The sequence below is a fragment of the Trachypithecus francoisi genome, unplaced genomic scaffold, assembly GCF_009764315.1.
Source record: "Trachypithecus francoisi isolate TF-2019V2 unplaced genomic scaffold, Tfra_2.0 Lachesis_group16, whole genome shotgun sequence".
Lineage (NCBI taxonomy): Eukaryota > Metazoa > Chordata > Mammalia > Primates > Cercopithecidae > Trachypithecus > Trachypithecus francoisi.
In genome coordinates, this window is record NW_022681461.1 from 28,837,415 (window position 1) to 28,857,260 (window position 19,846).

The 19,846-nt window shown below is 40.1% G+C and overlaps 1 protein-coding gene across 5 annotated transcripts in view; it reads right to left on the reverse strand.

The window, feature by feature from the left end:
* The window catches only part of PIP5K1B (phosphatidylinositol-4-phosphate 5-kinase type 1 beta), a 310,533-nt gene that overhangs the window by 56,953 nt on the left and 233,734 nt on the right, over window positions 1–19,846 (reverse strand). For all 5 annotated transcript variants that reach the window (XM_033237154.1, XM_033237155.1, XM_033237156.1 and 2 more), the window contains 2 exons: window positions 18,781–18,936; window positions 10,456–10,600 (listed from right to left, as the gene is read on the reverse strand). In XM_033237154.1, the coding sequence (XP_033093045.1) occupies window positions 10,456–10,600; window positions 18,781–18,936 (301 nt within the window). The remainder of the gene's footprint in view (window positions 1–10,455; window positions 10,601–18,780; window positions 18,937–19,846) is intronic.

The following is a 19,846-nucleotide window of genomic DNA, read 5'->3' on the forward strand; positions in this document are numbered from 1 at the left end:
GCAAAGGTTCCACTGGTTTCCCAAATGAGCTTTGACCTGGCCTTGGAATACCTGGCCTCTCTCCTGTCACAACTCAGTGACCACACAGAAAGCAGCAGGTGAGGGTGGTTGGAATTAGGAGAACACCAACCCAGATGCACTTGTATACAAATAAAAGACAAAAAATCTTCTCCTGGACAAAGTGCTTAGTCAGAATCATTCTTCTAGTGTGATGAGAAGCAATGAAAGAAAAGACAGAGAAACTCTACCATTTTTTTCTCCATGTAGCCTTCAGGATGAAATTTGCATTTCAGCAAAATCCTTCCTTTTGAAAACAAGTCTGGTCATTTTTAAGTTATTTTGTGACCGTCCATGCACTGATTTATAATAGGGCTGTCCGGAAAAATAATGAGCTCCTTTACATCATTACACATTTCACCTTTATTACTTTATCCTTGAAAACAGGTGATTCAATGATTCCATTTTAGATTAGTATTATTGTGAATGGAGAGTTTTACATTGTCTCCTAGTTCCCCCATTACAATTACCTAATTCTCCTGCACCCATAACTATCATGAGCTAAATGCAAAGGCAGGTTGTGGTAGAGGCATCTGGTCTGTCTGTGGGAGGCTGGGCCAGCTTGGTGCTGTGAAGTGAATGAGTCCTCAGCAGCAGGTTTATGTTAGTGGACCTCCCCAGTGAAATTCCTTCCCGCAAAAATCAACAAGTCATTTAAATTACAGGAGATAAAGCTGACTACTGTGGTGATGACTCCACAGATAACAGAAGGATTAAACAAAGGATGTCAGGACCAACTTTCTACTTGCCTTAGAAGAAACTGTTTGTTACTCTTCCTGTATATTTGAAGTATATCAGAGGAACAAAAATGAATCTTGGGATTCTTGCAGAGCCCCCAACTAGAGGACCTCTGGGTGGAGGAGACATGGCCAGAACTGGTAACATGAACCTGGAAGCTCACCTGTTACAGATCCCAGGCCCACACAGGGAACACTACTTTGTGTACAACACAAGAGCTAGGCTCAGAATAATGGGAATACAGTGGCTGGACCCAAGGGAAACGTCTCAAAGAGAGGCCATGGCAGGGAAGGCAGCTGAATGGGTGCGGACAAGCTTCTGGGAAGGGTGCTGCCCTGTGTGAGGCTGCTGGCCAGGGGCTCTCTAGGGTGAGACAAAATTTGCATAAAGCCGGCTTCACTCAAGAGTGCAACTGTCACGTGGACAAATCAAACAGCAGAGTGAAATGGTCAGGGTGGAGAGGGACTCTTAGGGCTCAGAAGGACCAAGCTGACCTTTAAGCAAAGAGTGGGAGTCAGTGGAGGCCAAGGAATCTGAAAATTACCCTGCTTGACTACAGAACCAAGGATCTCTGTAGACTCAGGGAGGTCACGAACTGCCCTATGTTGGCTTCAGGTCAGAGGAACCACACTGGGGAGCAGGGTTGGGGCTGGCTGAAGCATTTCCCAGAGGTGTTGCTAACCTAAAATACCTTCGTTAAATGAAGTTTAGCCTAAAGCTGCCTCCTTACATATCTAAGTTTGGACTAAAGGTTTTTCTGTACATCGATAACTACAACAAGCAGAGGTGTAAACCAACCATAGTTTACATTTGTGCCAACCACTGAGTCTCGGCCAATCAAATGTAGCCAACTGTTCGAACTGTGTTCCAATAAGGTAAATGCCGAGCTCTGACCAGCCAGTAGTTTCCGTGCCTTACTTCGGTTTTCTGCAGGCCACTTTCCTTTTGCCGTCCATAAATCTTCTTCCACCACGTGTCGGCGCTGGAGTCTCTGAATCAGCTGTATGATTCTGGGGGCTGCCCGATTCACATATTGTTCACTGCTCAAGTAAACACCTTTACATTTAATTCAGCTGAACTTTTTCTTTTAACGCCTTTAAGGCAAAAAGTCACTTTTGCTTAGGGCCTGTCCAGGCATGTCTGAGGTATGAGAAAGGAATTGAGGTCCTGTTCTCCTTACTAGAATCTGAAAACGTATCCACTTTGCTATGGTTTTATATTTCTGGCATTACATGTTATGTCCTCTTAATTTCTTCAAAGAGTCCAGCTGTGTCTCAGCTGAACCACAGACAGATGCTGTTTCACTACTCAGAAAGAATAGAGACGGGAGAAGAGTTTATTTCCAAAGAACATTTCTCTTGTATACCGGTGTGGGTAAGAATTTTTTAAGGAGCTTGCCAAAATGCAGATTTCAGGGCCCCATTTCTAGATGTAGGGACCCTGAAGTAGGAGCTAGTCACACTGAGAAACATTTCTCTAGAGGCTCCATGAAGGAGGGCAGAGAATTGAAGAGTGTCTGCAGAGGTACATCCACTACCAGCAAACCATTCTTCCAGAGACATAGCACTAGTGTTTTAAGTCAAGGGAAATAAAGATGTGGTGTTTTAGTTCCAGAATTAAGACGCAGAGAATGGATTAAAAAAAAAAAAGTCATTTTTTTGGTCAGTTAAAATATTCAAAAATTGGCCAAGTTTTTCCACTTGTTTTTGGCAATAGGATTTATCCATAAACTAAATCCACTAAAAAATCTTAGTAACACACAAAAAGCACCTAGAAATATTATCACACACGAATTCCTCAAAAAATGTGAATGTTCTTTGAATTAATGCTGAATCCTAAATTATTCTTCATATAATGTCAGATATCTGAAAAATTCACTTCAATTTCCTGCCCTGGCAGAAATATATGAGGGATCATTTGAAAAGCTAATCACTTCAGAAGTAATTCTATAATTTGTCAAAAAGGAAAAAAGACATCTGGCAAAATCCAGGTGCAGACTAATGTGATGTAAATCCATGTTTTTTCTTCTACTTTTTTTTTTCTGGGGGTGGGGAGGAAAAACTAAACTAACAGGCATATTATAAAGCTTCTGCAGGTTCCTGTTTTTTTTTGAGGCAAGGTCTTGCTCTGTTGCCCAGGCTGGAGTGCAGTGGCGTGATCATAGCTCACTGCAGCCTGGAACTCCTGGATTCAAGCAATCCTCCCATCTTAGCCTCCTAAGTAGCTGGGACTACAGGCATGTGCCACCATGCTCAGCTGTGGCTTTTTTTTTAATTGTTGTTTTGGTAGAAATGAGGTCTTGCTAAACTGCCCAGGTTGGTCTCAAACTCCTGGGCTCAACTGATCTTCCTGCCTCGCCTCCCAAAGTGCTGGGATTAGAGGTGTGAGCCATCTCTCTCAGTCAGGTTCCAATTTTTTCAGCATGTGCCTCAGCCACAACTGAAGAAAGATGTGACACCACTCAGGTTCACTGGTAATGCCGGCAAGCCTATAATGGCTTTAATTTTTTAAATGGAATATTCTTCTTCCAAGAGACTGAATAAGGAAGGTTTTTGCTTCTCCTCTAGATATGTGGCATCATTTGCTTGATGACTTCGTTTCTTGACACTTGGGAAAAGATGACTAAATCCTTCTCTTTACTAAGAATGAATGTGTGACCACATTTCCCCCTCATTCTGTGTGTTTGCTCCAGACTAAGATTCAGATAAGGTGGAGTGGGGGGTGGTGGATTCACAAATGATGTATCGGTAATAATGTAGAAGTGTTTTGTAAGGGCATGGGTGATGGCTATCTGCTCCCAAACTGTGTCAGCTGCCTTATCAGAGGGAGTCTCACCTGGGTTCCTCAAGCTTACAAGACTCTTTGAGGAATTCTCAAGCTAAAAATCTATCCCATGAGTCTGGAATTAGCTAAGACATTTCTATGAGTATTTACAAGCAGCATGGTACCCAGGAATGTGTTATTGATTGTCAGACAGACTTGTTGGTAAATACTGGAGTCTCTAATTGCACAGATCATTAAAAAATTTATGGCTACTTTACATAGTACTATTACATTGGCATGATAATAAATTGGTTCCATGATTACTTCTATAAAAGTCTAAATTGATTCCTGTTCTTGCACTCACACTAACTTTGCAAAGCTTTGACCTTTTCTTCTCTCTTTTAAAAAAGCTCCTGTGTCTGTCTAGCTTTTGCTCCATGTGCTGTGGTTGTTTTTATCCTATCTCAACTCTACTTTGCAATGCTGGGGCCCAGAGTTGGCAAACGGTATCCCATAGGCTCCTTGACCAGGTGCTGTCAGTCAAGGCACTGCAGGACTTGGATGAGAAGGTGGCAAGAGGGCAGAAGCTGCTGGCTTTCTGCTCTCATTTATCTTTCTTCCATTTCGGGGCAGTGTCTCTGGAGGTGGCTATGTTCTTGCCCTATCCCAGCTCTTTAGGTACCATCCTCCGCCACCATCCCTTCTCTAAGGCGGCAGCAGGTATCATGGCAGAGCTGATGGTGGGAGCTGCCTCCTGCAGTTATTTACCCGAGTTTCTGCAATTTCCCCCTTCAGTCTTCCAGCCTCCCCACATTCTGTAACCAATTCGCTTTGAAATTCCAAGTGTGTTTTCCGTTTCCTGAAAAGACTCCAACAAAGTACTCCGTGATGGCTTTTTGCCAAAAACATCATGCCCCTTACAGTCAGACTTATGAGGAAGCTGCAAGGTGTTAGTGCCTCAAATCCCTTGGTTATTTTATTTCAACAAATGCTTTATGGGGCCTACTATGTGCCAGAAGGTATAAATGCTTTCTAATTGTTATTTCATTTAATCCTTATAACAACTCTTTGGGGGCAGTAGTATAGTAATTCACGCTTTACAAATGAGGAAACTGAGGCACATGACGAGCAAGTAACTTGCCCAATGTTAGATCACTAGAAGTGGCAGTTTGAGAGCTAATGTCCTAAGTGATGATTTAGCAAGACGCACGAGCATCTTTACCCACCACCATCTGAGGTAGTGGGGGTAGGAGGGTCTGTGTGCAAGGCAGGAGTAATCAGATTAAGAAACACAAAAGAACAAAGAGTCTGGAGAGGTCATCTTCAGTGTTTAGCATCAACAAGTGTATCATCCTACGAGTGGTTGTGCAGCCCTAGACTGGTGTCTAGGTATGGCAGGTAGTTGTGAAGTTCACAGCAGATAACACAATCGTGCTGTCTTTCCCTTGAGATTAGGGTTAGGGGATTGGAATCAGTAGGAAGTTTTTGCAACTAACTGTTCTCCCTTCATTTTGTAAATATTAAAGGTTCCTGCTGACCTTGCTATATCAACAGAAGATATAGGATTTTCTACACCCAGCAGGAACATATCTAATAAAAGTCTTCTCTCAAAATTACATAGTGATTTGGAGTCCACCTGGAGAGTTGGAAATAACAACTTGAGGAAATAGCTATTTTAGGTTTCTTATAAATTTAAATTAATGTTAAATTTTTAAACTGTTTGAACATTCTGTCTCTAACATCTTTGAAGATGAAAATCCTCCCTCAAAATCCCATGGAAAAAGAAAAGGCAAAAAGATGAAGAAGAGAACTTGTAAGGATGTCACCAAATTTCCATGAAAAGCATCATCTAAAACTTATCATCTGAAACTGTGTATTCTATATCAGTGCTGTAGCTGGAAGTCATGCCTCCACTTTTTAGCCATGTGGCCTTGAGAAAGTTACCTAATGTTGCTAAGCATCAATTTCCTCATGTGTAAGATGGAGACCATAAATATAATAACTTTACAGAATTGCTGTGAGAATTAAATCACTTGACATGTACAAAGAGCTTAACATGGCCCTTAATAAGATTCAATAATTAGTTGCTGCTACTGTATCAGATTATTACTGGTGGTTTGAAGCAGGATTAATATTATGATAGAAAAGCTGCCCTCGCAATGCTGTTTTTAATAAGCAAAATTCACCAATAACTGGTAGCACAAATACTATAGATGTACATTAACATAAGCCCATTGGCTGGGTGCAGTGGCTCACACCTGTAATCCCAGCACTTTGAGAGGCTGAGGGGGTGGATCACTTGAGGTCAGGAGTTCGAGACCAGCCTGGCCAACATAGTGAAACCTTGCCTCTACTAGAAATACAATAATTAGCTAGGCATGGTGCTGGGTGCCTGTAATCCCAGCTACTCAGGAGGCTGTGGCAGGGGAATGGCTTGTACCCTAGAGGCGGAGGTTGCAGTGAGCCGAGATGGCGCCACTGTACTCTAGCCTGGGCCACAGAGCGAGACTCTCTCAAAAAAACCCCAAAAACCAAAACCCAAAAACCAAAAACATAAACCCACCACTTTGCCTGCTAGAAATATTTTAGCTATTAAGCAGCAAAAAAAAAAAAAAAAAGTCTCAAGCACAGGACCAGAACTCATGTTAGGAAAAAAAAACCAACCAGCCAACCTAACAAGTATTTGGAGATCGTGATGCAGGAATGGTACAGTGGAAAAGACAAGAGGCTTAGACCCTAGAGACCTGTGTTCAACTGAAGTCCTACTAACACGCCCAGATATGTCACACAAGGTTTCTGCATTTCCATTTTCTGATATTTTAGACAAATCTAAAGAAGATCTCTAACCTTTGGGATGGCTCTACTTCCATGTCTGTAAACCTCAGTGGTAAGCAATTTGTGGGGAAGGGCTTTTGGTTAGAGTGTTTCCGCTCCTGTTCTAGGTCTACAACACTGTAATGGCAGGAAGAAGAGGGCACAAGACTGTTCGATCTGCTGGGCTCCCTCTGAGATCTAGAATGTTGGACTCATCATTTAGGGAGCCTTTACCAATTTGCCCTCTATGTGCAAATGACCAGTGGCTTTTTCTCTGACATTTTTGCCCTTCTCGCAATACTGCAAATGCCTGCAGGGTGAGCCCAAGTGTTAGAAATAGCCACTAACTAAACCTGAGACTGGATAGAGTGGTGACACTGGTAAGATATCTTTGATGGAGAAAGCATAGATGCACTGGAATGAAGTGTGACTTTCAATTCCTTATGCATAACCAGAGCTTTGGCTTTGCTACCAACTATGCAGGAAATCATGAAAATATTCGTATGTGTAACCTATTTCTACAATATTAAATGAAATTGTTCTTAACTTTGAGGTAAAACACACTTGCCTGTATATTTCTTAGTGCTCAATTTATACCTCTTTTAAAAGAACAGACTTCTTACTAGTAAAGAAAAATGCAAGTATCAAAAATTCAGAACTTAAATCTCACTAGTTGACTGGGAAGCAATGCCCATGACAGTTTCTCTTTATTCCTATGATCTGCATGCTCTAACACAAGACTGCACAGTCCAACTTGAAAATGTGTACTCCCAATCAGTAGGTTAGATACATACTTTTAAGATGATACTATTTTTTCTTTCCTTCCTAGCGAATTTTTGGAGTACATTAAAAAAAGAATGGGTTACTATTAAGAGTTTTTGAAGTTACAAAGAATAATCCTTTAAAAAAAAGGAATAATTCTAAGAGACAGCAATTTCCCACTGCAGTATATAATTTAGGTGTGGAGGCATCCAGGCACTAATCAATACCTTGCCAACTTAAGGATTCTAAAAAGACTGACAGAATGACAACTGCTAGTTGAAGTATTTGCAGCTTATTTTAGCATAGATATGTATAACATAACGTCAAAATTGGAAAACAGACCACTTTGCCTGAACAGAAAAATGATTCATAAAGAGAAAAATCTGACGCGTAAATTATAACATCAAAATTCAACATTTTTTTTCTTTTCTCTTTTTTCTTTTCAATGCATTTTCTTTCCAGGCTCTCTGGATTAGGTTTTGAAACTCAGTTGGCCAGATGAGATTTAGAATAGTGTCTATTTATTGCCTAAAGAAACACCATGTAGGACTAGGTGGGCTCTAAAGGAAAAAATGATAGAAACAAAAATATGAAAAAAAATTTTTTTTTTTTTTGGTTTGCTGGTGAAGTTTGCCAGTTGAATAATGAGAGTTGGGCACAGTGGGTCAGGGAAATAGGGATATTGACGCCCGGGAGTTCTCAAACTGTTGTCTTCAGGGTTTTTTTTTTTTTTTTTTTTTTTTTTAGCACCTTTATGCCTCTTTTCCTTAAGATTTCCCTAAGTCCATGATTAAGACCCGAGGCCTTTCTATCACCTTCTTGTGCACATCAAGGCTAAAAGCAGACATACCTACAGGAGCAGGTAGGTGACAGCACAGATGAATGAGGCAGAGGGTGGTGACCTAGGGGGTGCAAGGTTTTCCCCTCCAGCTGATAAATGCCAGGAGGAAACACAGCCAAAATTATATGGTGACCAAGATCCTGATTTTGCAAAAGAATCTGGGTATTTTAGCAAAGTTGTCTGGTTTTTAAAGGGTGGCTCATTGAAAAAACGTTCTAGGCTCACTGAAATGCTTTTGTCTGGGCTGTATCTCATTGGCAGGCACCAACTTGACTGTGGTTCCTGCTGTAGTGCTGCTGGTGGCCCAGTTTGGTGGCGTGTTCCAGGATGAATTTCCTGGTGCCAGCCTGGAGCCCATGCCCACTGCCTTTCCACAGACTTTGTAGGCACCCAATTATCTAGATTAAATTCCTTTCTGGTTAAGATGAAGTGGTTTCTTGTTCTTGCAGGTGAACCTTGATTGATAGTGATATATAAGATATCAAATTGCAATTTGGAGATACAGTGCCAAAGATTAAAACAATGCACTTGTTTTACATAAATATTTAAAAGAAAGGAAAAATATCATAGATAACTCATTTTTTATTTTCCCCCTCCAAATCTATATGCTAGTCAGTATCGGCATAAATAAAAGTATCGAGAATGACAGCACAGTTCTGGGAGCATGTGGAGGTGGAGCATGCAGAGGTAGCTTCCAGGTTGGCCAGGAACGATTGGGAGTCAGGAGGAGGCCCTGCCAGGCCCCGGGAAAACCTTATGAATACCCAAGAGTCGAATACCTCTGGTCAAGAGACCGGATACTTACCTACCACCACCATCACCACCACTGCTACCAAAACACAAAACAAAACAAAACAAAACCCTTTTATTGTTGGCGAAAATCTCAGTCAATGATTTAAGAGCACATCGGATTATATGCCCCAATAATTACCATGACAGCAAACTGTAAGAAATCACCATGGCTTCACATGAGAATTGTTTTTGACCTTGCTAAGAACTTCCTGCAACTTTCCAGCTATCTTTTGGGCTGCTATTTATATTTGAGAGCAAAAGAACTTTATATAGACCCATGTGTTCAGCTGCACCAAACAGACAGGAAAGACTGTTGCTTGACTAATTTACATACCAGATTTAAACATTTGACATTAATATTAAGTATTACACATTAAGTCATTTTAAATTTCTCCAATCGAAGGAAACTGACCAAATCAATAACTTTGTATAGTTTAGATGAGTTAAATAATTTTTAATAGGGCCTTGTTGACCCTTAGAGCAGAACAACGCAAACTCAGGCCCAGCTAAGATTTGTGGCTCACCTTGCTACCCACTTGTTCCACTTTTCTTGCCTAGACTGGCCGCCTAACCTGCTGCCTACCTAATCTTGTATCTAGCTGAGAGAGGAGGAAACAGCAACAAAAAAGAATTACTATAGCAGGTCCGACTTGCAAACTTTAACTTGCCAAAACACTAAGCTAGACTCTATGGATATCCATATATTAAAAATAAATCTACTTTATTGACCCCTCTTCCTGGAAATCAACCAAACTGCTATCCTGGATTTGGAAAATAACTTAAAGTATAAGAAATTCTTCACCTGCATAAATCTGATCTTGATTCTTGAGAGCTAGGTTTCAACAAGAACTTGTCTAACATTTAGCAAATAATTATTATACTTATTTTTTAAATTTTTTATTTTTATAACATTTTACAGAACTCATAAAATGGTGCTTATATAAAAATTCACACAAAGTTGCTAGAGAGCATACAATTTCCAAAAATCTTATAGGTTACATGAGATATTTTGGTACAGGCATGCAATGAATAATAATCATATCAGGGCAAATGGGGTATCCTGACTTCTGCTTCTGATGTTGTGTCTCCTTCTCTGACTCTGACCCTTCTTCTGTCTTTCCCTTACAAGAACCCTGTGATTATACTGGGCCTATCTGGATAATTCAGGATACTCCTCCCATTTCAGGATCTTTAATCCCATTTGCCAAGTCCCTTTTGTCATATAAGGTAACATATTCACAGGTTACGGAATTAGGATATGGGCAGCTTTGGGGGGGCGGGCATTATTCTGTTTACCATAGTCACTAAGATCACACATACCAAAACAGAATATTACAATATCTTTGCAGCTACCTGTGTAATATTAACTAAGAGTACTCACTCTGAAGAAACCCATTCCTAAAAAATTTACTAAAATAAAAATGACGAAAGATTTGTCTTCTTCCATTGAGCCAAGTATATAATTTCTACTTGACATAATGATCAACTGTAAAGAAAGATCACGAGGGTTTTCCCTCCAGTGTTCTTTTGTCACAGTAAAAATCAAGCATGTTCTCTCTCCGACTTACGAGGCAGATGACAGGCACATGCTAGTTGTTAGAGACGTGTTCTCATTCAGAGATACTGGTTCAGGCCTGATGTTGACTTGGTAACAGCCTGATGGGTTATCTGACTGCACTAAGTATTACCTGTTTGAATAGAGTGTAGGCCTGCCATGTGGATAGTGCTCATTGACGTATAAGGAAGAAGATGAAATTGTGGTCGCCAAGGAAGCAGCTTCAAACAGCGATGGAGTGCTAGGCACCAGGTCTGGCCTGTGTCGGGATCCCAGGGCTGGGAACGAAAGCAACACACACATTCATGAATCTCAAGAATAAATGCAGCTTTAGTATCTATAATAAGAGAAATGAGTCAAAAGCATTCATTTTACCTATGAGGCTGCAAATTCAATTATGAATTAACTGCACTTTTTTTCTGATTTACAGCAGAAATGTAAAATAGTTTCTTGCAAACAGGTTAAACAGAAAGGAAATTGCATTAATTTACAAAATGGCTCATGGAAATGACATTATGAATGTTCTTTTAAAAACCTAATAAAGTGATTTACTATTTCAAAAAGATGGCATAAAAAAACTCATAGGAGTTTAAGCAGATAATCTGACAGAGATTAAAAGGATGACTGGCAAGTGTATAAACAGACAGTGAACCTTTCTGCCCTCCCTGTGATATGCATATATCTATAATTCTCAGGTTGGCTCTAAGAACCCAGGCTTTTCAAGAGCCGGGAAACAAATACTTCAACAGACTAACAGTCAGCTCTACCTTAACCCCACCTGAGCCCATCAATACTTTTAAACATTATCCAGGACTCTTCTTGACATATTTTAACAGCAAAGCTGCCTTTTTTAAAATGAGAAAACACTTATTTTTTCTTTAAAACTTAGGGGCCCATGAAATCACTTGTGCAAGAGCCCACCCTTGTGAGGAAGGAGGAATGTTCAAGGCTGAGCAGTAACCCCTGCCCATCTCTCTGGAGTCTACGTGGACTCTTTCCATCACGCCCCCAGACTGACCTAAAATAGATGCTAATAAATACAATTATAACTTTAAGGTGTTCCTGGTATTCCTTTATGGGCACAACAAATTGAAAATTAGAGATTTTTAGTGTGTAAATATAAACCAACCCTAATAGGGATTCTCATGTTGAGTGTGAGGTTTTGGATTTTGGATGTGAAGGGTATAGATGGTGGGGTAGGAAGCAACATGGAGGGGAAGCCAGGCAAGCACAGGAAAGGCTGGACCCTGGTCTGGGACATCAGATGACACACTGGGATAGTGCAGCTCCGCTTCCAATTCAAGTCAAAATAGAAAACTGCAGCGATAGATAAAACATATAAAACCATGAATAATCGAAGTGCTCAACCTTCAAAAATTAGAAAGGCTTCAACTTTAATGTGACACCTGGCTTGCAATCTTCAATATTCTTGATCCCAATTTCTCATTAAATAGAAAGCAAAACATGAAAACTCTCCATAACACTGAAAACTCAGTGTCAAAAATAACCTGATACCAGATTCCAATGAATTGCCACTCCTTATAAGGCAGATGGAGCTGGTCTTCAACCTAGATTTTGGGCATACCAGCTTTACTTCACAAAGTAGACACGACCTGAGTGACAGAGCAAAATACTTCTGTACAGTGACTCAGTCCCAGGTCACACATCATCAGAAAGGTGACTCCTCAACCCATAAGGAGCAGCTCTTTGAGGGAGAGAAGTGTTTCTTCATGCTCCCGTATCCTTCCGTTTTTTTCTAAAGCCAGTGTGGTAGGCAGAACTCTAAGATGACCACTAATGACCCACACTCCTGTAAATTCTCCCTTTGTTGTGGGGCCTGCAAACATGGTGAGCTGTTATTCCTGTGGCTATGTGATATGACCTAGCAAAAGGGATTTTGCAGATGTAACTCAGGCTACCCTGAGTTGGCTAACACTGAGTTAGGCAAAGGAAAGATTATCCTGGGGAGCTTCACCTAATCGTATGAGCCATTTAAATCTGGGTCTAGAGGTCAGGGACAAGAAGTCAGAGAGAAAAAGTGCTAGGGCTTACTTGCAGGACATTCTGTGTTTGAAGATAGAGGGGCAGCATGGTAGGGAATGTGGATGGCCCCCAGGGCAAAACACGGCTCTTTGCTGTCAGACAGCAAAGAAGCAGGGATCTCCGCCCAACAGCTAAAAGGAGCTGAATTCTGCCAACAACATGAATGAGCTTGGAGGAGGATTCGTCTTCTGCACTTCCTGATAAGAACTCAGCACAGCTCAAAACAACCAGCTAGCATCATAATGACAGGATCAAATTCACATATAAAAATATTAACCTTAAATATAAATGGGCTAAATGCCCCAATTAAAAGACAGAGGCTGGCAAATTGGATAGAGTCAAGACCTATCAGTGTGCTGTATTCAGGAGAACCATCTCACGTGCAAAGACTCACATAGTCTCAAAATAAAGAAATGGAGGTATATTTACCAAGCAAATGGAAAGCAAAAAAAGGAGGAGTTGCAATCCTAAAATCTGATAAAACAGACTTTAAACCAACAAAGATCAAAAGAGACAAAGAAGGGCATTACATAATGGGAAAGGGATCAATGCAGCAAGAAGAGCTAACTATCCTAAATATATATGCACCCAATACAGGAGCACCTAGATTCATAAAGCAAGTTCTGAGAGACTTACAAAGAGACTTAGGCTCCCACACAATAATAGCAGGAGATTTTAGCACACCACTGTCAATACTAGACAGATCAATGAGACAAAAAATTAACAAGGATATTCAGGACTTGAACTCAGCTCTGGACCAAGTGGACCTAATAGACATCTACAGAACTCTCCACCCCAAGTCAACAGAATATACATTCTTCTCAGCACCTTACTGCATTTATTCTAAAATTGATCACAGAATTGGAAGTAAAACACTCCTCAGCAAATGCAAAAGACCGGAAATCATAACAAACAGTCTCTCAGACCACAGTGCAATCAAATTAGAACTCAGGATTAAGAAACTCATTCAAAACTGCACAACTACATGGAAACGAACAATCTGCTCCTGAATGACTACTGGGTAAATAACGAAATGAAGGCAGAAATAAAGATGTTCTTTGAAATCATGAGAATGAAGACATAACATACCAGAATCTCTGGGACACATGTAAAGTAGTGTGTAGAGGGAAATTTATAGCACTAAATGCCCACAAGAGACAGCAGGAAAGATATAAAATTGACACCCTAACATCACAATTAAAAGAACTAGAGAAGCAAGAGCAAACAAATTCAAAAGCTAGCAGAAGACAAGAAATAACTAAGATCAGGGCAGAACTGAAGGAGACAGATACACGAAAAATGCTTCAAAAAAATCAATGCATCCAGAAGCTGGTTTTTTGATAAGGTCAACAAAATAGACCTCTAGCCAGACTAATAAAGAAGAAAAGAGAGAAGAATCAAATAGATGCAATAAAAAATGATATAGGGGATATCACACTGATCCCACAGAAATACAAACTACCATCAGAGAATACCACGAACACTTCTAAGTGAATAAACTAGAAAACCTAGAAGGAATGGATAAATTCCTGGACAAGTACACTCTCCCAAGTCTAAACCAGGAAGAAGTCGAATCCCTGAATAAAACAACAAGTTCTGAAATTGAGGCAGAAATTAATAAGCTACCAACCAGAAAAAGTCCAGGACCAGATAGATTCACAGCTGAATTCTACCAAAGGTACAAAGAGGAGCTGGTACCATTCCTTCTGAAACTATTCCAAACAACAGAAAAAGAGAGAATCCTCCTAGCTCATTTTATGAGGCCAGCGTCATCCTGATACCAAAATCTGGCAGAGACACAACAAAAAAAGAAAATTTCAGGCCAATATCTCTGATGAACATCAATGCGAAAATCCTCAATGAAATACTGGCAAACCGAATCCAGCAGCACATCAAAAAGCTTATCCATCACGATCAAGTCAGCTTCATCCCTGGGATGCAAGACTGGTTCAACATATGCAAATCAATAAATATAATCCATCACATAAACAGAACCTAAGACAAAAACCACATGATTATCTCAATAGATGCAGAAAAGGCCTTTGACAAAATTCAACACCCCTTCATGCTAAAAACTCTCAATAAAGTATGGACCAATGGAACGTATCTCAAAATAATAAGAGCTATTTATGACAAACCAACAGCCAATATCATACTGAATAGGCAAACACTGGAAGCACTCCTTTTGAAAACCAGCACAAGACAAGGATGCCCTCTCTCACCACTCCTATTCAACACAGTATTGGAAGTTCTGGCTAGGGCAATCAGGCAAGAGAAAGAAATAAAGTGTATTCAAATAGGAAGAGAGGAAATCAAATTGTCTCTGTTTGCAGATGACATGATTGTATGTTTAGAAAACTCCATCAACTCAGCCCCAAATCTCCTTAAGCTGATAAGCAACTTCAGCAAAGTCTCAGGATACAAAATCAATGTGCAAAAATCACAAGCATTCTTATACACCAATAACAGACAAACAGAAAGCCAAATCATGAGTGAACGGTCATTCACAATTGCTACAAACAGAATAAAATACCTAGGGATCCAACTTATAAGGGATGTGAAGGACCTCTTCAAGGAGAATGACAAACCACTGCCCAAGGAAATAAGAGAGGACACAAACAAATGGAAAAACATTCCATGCTCATGGATAGGAAGAATCAATATCGTGAAAATGGCCATAGTGCCCAAAGTAATTTATAGATTCAATGCTATGCCCATCAAACTACCACTGACTTTCTTCACAAAAGTGGAAAAAACTACTTTAAACTTCATATGGAACCAAAAAAGAGCCCACATAGCCAAGAAAATCCTGGGCAAAAAGAACAAAGCTGGAGGCATCACACTACCTGACTTCAAACTATACTACAAGGCTACCGTAACCAAAACAGCATGGTACTGGTACCAAAACAGATATATAGACCAATGGAACAGAACAGAGGCCTCAGAAACAGCACTACACATCTACAGTCATCTGATCTTTGACAAACCTGACACAAGCAATGGGGAAAAGATTCCCTGTTTAATAAATGGTGTTGGGAAAACTGGCTAGCCATATGCAGAAAACTGAAACTGGACCCCTTCCTTACACCTTACACAAAAATTAACTCAAGATGGATTGATCAAAGACTGAAACGTAAGACCTAGGACCATAAAAAACCTAGAAGAAAACCTGGGCAATACCATTCAGGACATAGGCATGGGCAAAGACTTCATGATTAAACACCAAAAGCAATGGCAACAAAAGCCAAAATTGACAAATGGAATCTATTTAAACTAAAGAGCTTCTGCACAGCAAAAGACACGATTATCAGAGTGAACAGGTGACCTACAATATGGGAGAAAATTTTTGCAATCTATCCATTTGGCAAAGAGCTAATATCTTTGAATTACAAAGAATCTACAAAGAACTTAAACAAATTTACAAGAAAAAAACAACCCCATCAAAAAGTGGGCAAAGAATATGAACAGACACTTCCCAAAAGAAGACATTTATGCAGCCAACAGACATATGAAAAAATGCTCATCATTACTGGTCATTAGAGAAATGCAAATCAAAACCACAATGAGATACCATCTCATACCAGTTGGAATGGCGATCATTAAAAAGTCAGGAAACAACAGATGCCAGAGAGGATGTGGAGAAATAGGGATGCTTTTACACTGTTGGTGGGAGTGTAAACTAGTTCAACCATTGTGGAAGTGTGGCGATTCCTCAAGGATCTAGTACTAGAAATACCATTTGGCCCAGCAATCCTATTACTGGGTATATACCGAAAGGATTATAAATCATTCTACTATAAAGACACATGCATACATATGTTTATTGCACCACTATTCACAATAGCAAAGACTTGGAACCAATCCAATGTCCATCAATAATAGACTGGATAAAGAAAATGTGGTACATATACACCATGGAATACTACGCAGCCATAAAAAAGGATGAGTTCATATCCTTTGCAGGGACATGGATGAAGCTGGAAACCATTATTCTGAGCAAACTATCTCAAGAACAGAAAACCAAACACTGCATGTTCTCACTCATAAGTGGGAGTTGAACAATAAGAACACATGGACATAGGGAGGGGAACATCACAGAGTAATACCTAATGTAGGTGACGGGTTGGTGGGTGCAGCAAACCACCATGGCACGTGTATACCTATGTAACAAAACTGCACTTTCTACACATGTATCTCAGAACTTAAAGTATAATAACAAAAAATAAATAAATAAAAAGCTTATTTCTGAGAGAAAGAAAAAACAAAATAACTCAGCCCTGCTGACACCTTCATTTCAGCTTTTAAGACCCTGAGCAGAGAACCTGTGTGAGTTGTACCCCGTCTTCTGACTTACAGAACCATGGGGTACTAACTGGATATTATTTTAAGCCACTAAGTTTGTGGTAATTTGTTACACGGCAATAGAAAATATAACCTGAACAGACTGAGAATGGCAGAAAACAAACTGTTAAAAACTAGAAGGAAATTTGGTGATGACTTGGTGCAAGGGGAAGTTCCCCAAGTACAGAGCAGTATTTAGAGACTAAACATTGTGCATGAAGAGGACTGCAAAGATAAACTCATTTTATACATTATGTTACATTTTCAAAGAATATGCTCAATAGGTTTTTCTTTGACCTTCAGAGACCTTTGAAGGTGTTGTGTCTCTCAATCTGAAGCAATGAGTCAAATACTTCATTTGAAAAAAATACAATATACGTCCTACTTCCCATGTTTCCAGCCTTTCTAGATGCTGTGTAGTATATTTATTAGACATTTACTTTTTTTTTTTTTTTTTTCCAAATTAACAACTGGATCCATCGCTTTAACTTTAGAGGTCACATTGAGCATACTACTTGAAAGCTTAACTAATATAATTTTAAAATACATTTATCCTATTTCCCAGACTACAGACACCTGCAGTTTTGCATGTGCTATCAGAAAATCAGGTAGTCTAGTGGGGGAGATGCCAGTGCCGGGAGCTTAGGGGAAACGGGTGAATGTCTACCAGGAATCGGAGACATCAGTTCAGAGAGGATCAAGGGCACCTCTGTAACTCTCTTGCGGAAATCACTAACTCCAGGTAAAAGTTGGTTTATGGGAAGATGAGAAAGAAAGAAACCAAACATAGCACGTATGGATAAGTACTGCTGAGGAAGGAATAGAAATAACACCACATCCTAAAGACTCTGAGGAAAAGAAAACCCCTAGAGGAGGTCTTAACTCCGGTAGAAAGCAAAAGACATTTTCAGGAAATGCTGAGATTCTCCAAAGAATATACCAATAGAAAAATCTAAAATGTCATTCTCCCATATTTGATCAGATGGGAAAAAAAAAATGATTAACTTGGCAGATAGAGAAAAGTATTTGATAAAATTCAGTAGTCATTCCTGATTAAAAAAAAAAAAAAACTTTCAGCAAAGTAGGAATAAAAAAAGGAACTTCCTTGGCTTGATTATGGGTATCAAATACAGCAAACTTCTTTTTCAATAGTGAAACATTAGAAGCATTCCCTTTAAAATCAGGACAAGGCAAGGCTGTCTACAATCACCGTTTCTATTCATCATTGTACCAGAAGTCCTAGCCAGCAAGTAAGAAAGGAAAAAAGACAGCTGGGCGCGGTGGCTCAATCCTGTAATCCCAGCACTTTGGGAGGCCGAGATGGGCGGATCACGAGGTCAGGTGATCGAGACCATCCTGGTGAACACGGTGAAACCCCGTCTCTACTAAAAAATATAAAAAACTAGCCAGGCGAGGTGGTGGGCGCCTGTAGTTCCAGCTACTCGGGAGGCTGAGGCAGGAGAATGGCGTAAATCCAGGAGGCGGAGCTTGCAGTGAGCTGAGATCTGGCCACTGCACCCCAGCCTGGGCGACAGAGCGAGACTCTGTCTCAAAAAAAAAAAAAAAAAAAAAAGGAAAAAAAGACAAAAAGGAGGTGAAGTCTATGCAATAACAACAAACGGCCAGAAAACTCAATTCTTTTTTTTTTTTTGAGACGGAGTCTCGCTCTGTCGCCCAGGCTGGAGTGCAGTGGTGCAATCTCAGTTCACTGCAGACTTCGCCTCCCAGGTTCAAGTGATTCTCATGCCTCAGTTTCCTGAGTAGTTAGAATTACAGGCGCCCACTACCACGCCTGGCTAATTTTTTTGTATTTTTAGTAGAGACAGGGTTTCGCCATGTTGGCCAGGCTGGTTTTGCACTCCTGACCTCAAGTGATCTGCCTGACTCGGCCTCCCAAAGTGCTGGGATTACAGGCATGAGCCACTACGCCCAGCCACTGTAGCTATCCTTTAAAAACTTAATTAATAGATTTTATTTCTTAGAATAGGTATTTTGAAATTTTTCTTCTGCAAATTTACTTGTATAAACAAATCACAAGAACTTTTGTCTTTTTTAAAAAGTTACACATCTTTACCTTCTTCATCAAGGCTGCTAAAACTTTGTCCTTCAGTCAGCAAATCTCGCTTCTCATCCTTCCATTCCTGGCTAATTGAGGACACAATCTCCTGTGAAGTTGCCTTTAAGGCGGCGATGGAATTGCACCGTTTCTTAGAAGGTGAGGCCTTCAAAGCTAGACAGAAAGGAAAAGGACAAATACAGATATTTATTGTAAAATCACATTAGTATTTTATTTAAAAGTGAATATTTTATTATTTATTAACATTTTAGTTATTATTTGAGTAGAAGAAAAGAGGCTTATTTTATACATATGGAAAGGGAGATGAAACAATTTCATCTCATGAATACGACAAATTGGCTATTTGTCCAAAATGACTTGACTTAAATCAGAATATCCTAGAGCAAATTAAGAGTTAAAATTTCTCTCGGCCGGAAGCGGTGGCTCACGCCTGTAATCCCAGCACTTTGGGAGGCCGAGGCAGGCGGATCACGAGGTCAGGAGATAGAGACCATCCGGGCTAACACGGTGAAACCCCGTCTCTACTAACAATACAAAAAAGAATTAGCCAGGCATGGTGACGGGTGCCTGTAGTCCCAGCTACTTGGGAGGCTGAGGCAGGAGAATGACGTGAACCTGGGAGGCAGAGCTTGCAGTAAGCCGAGATCGCGCCACTGCACTCCAGCCTGGAAGACAGAGCGAGACTCCGTCTCAAAAAAAAAAAAAAATTTCTCTCCAGATTTTGAAATAAAATCTTACTTGAGGTAAAAATTCAAATGTTTTACTGCTCAAGAATCATTTCCCCCCCTCCAAACAATGTTTTTCTAGTGCTGGAAGGAGGATGGGTGAGTTGATAAGCACAGATGGTAAAGTATAGAGAATTCTCACGACCCTGGTTTTATTAACTTGGGACTGGGGATTTCTAAACATGCCAATGTTTAATCTTATACTCATGTTGCCCAATTTAGCCAAGTTACTTCTGGTTGTTTTTTTCTTTCTGTGACTTTCCACTGACATTTCCTACCCTTTAGGTCTTTTCTAGGTCATGGTTTTATGTCAAACGTATAATTCACTTCCAATCTTT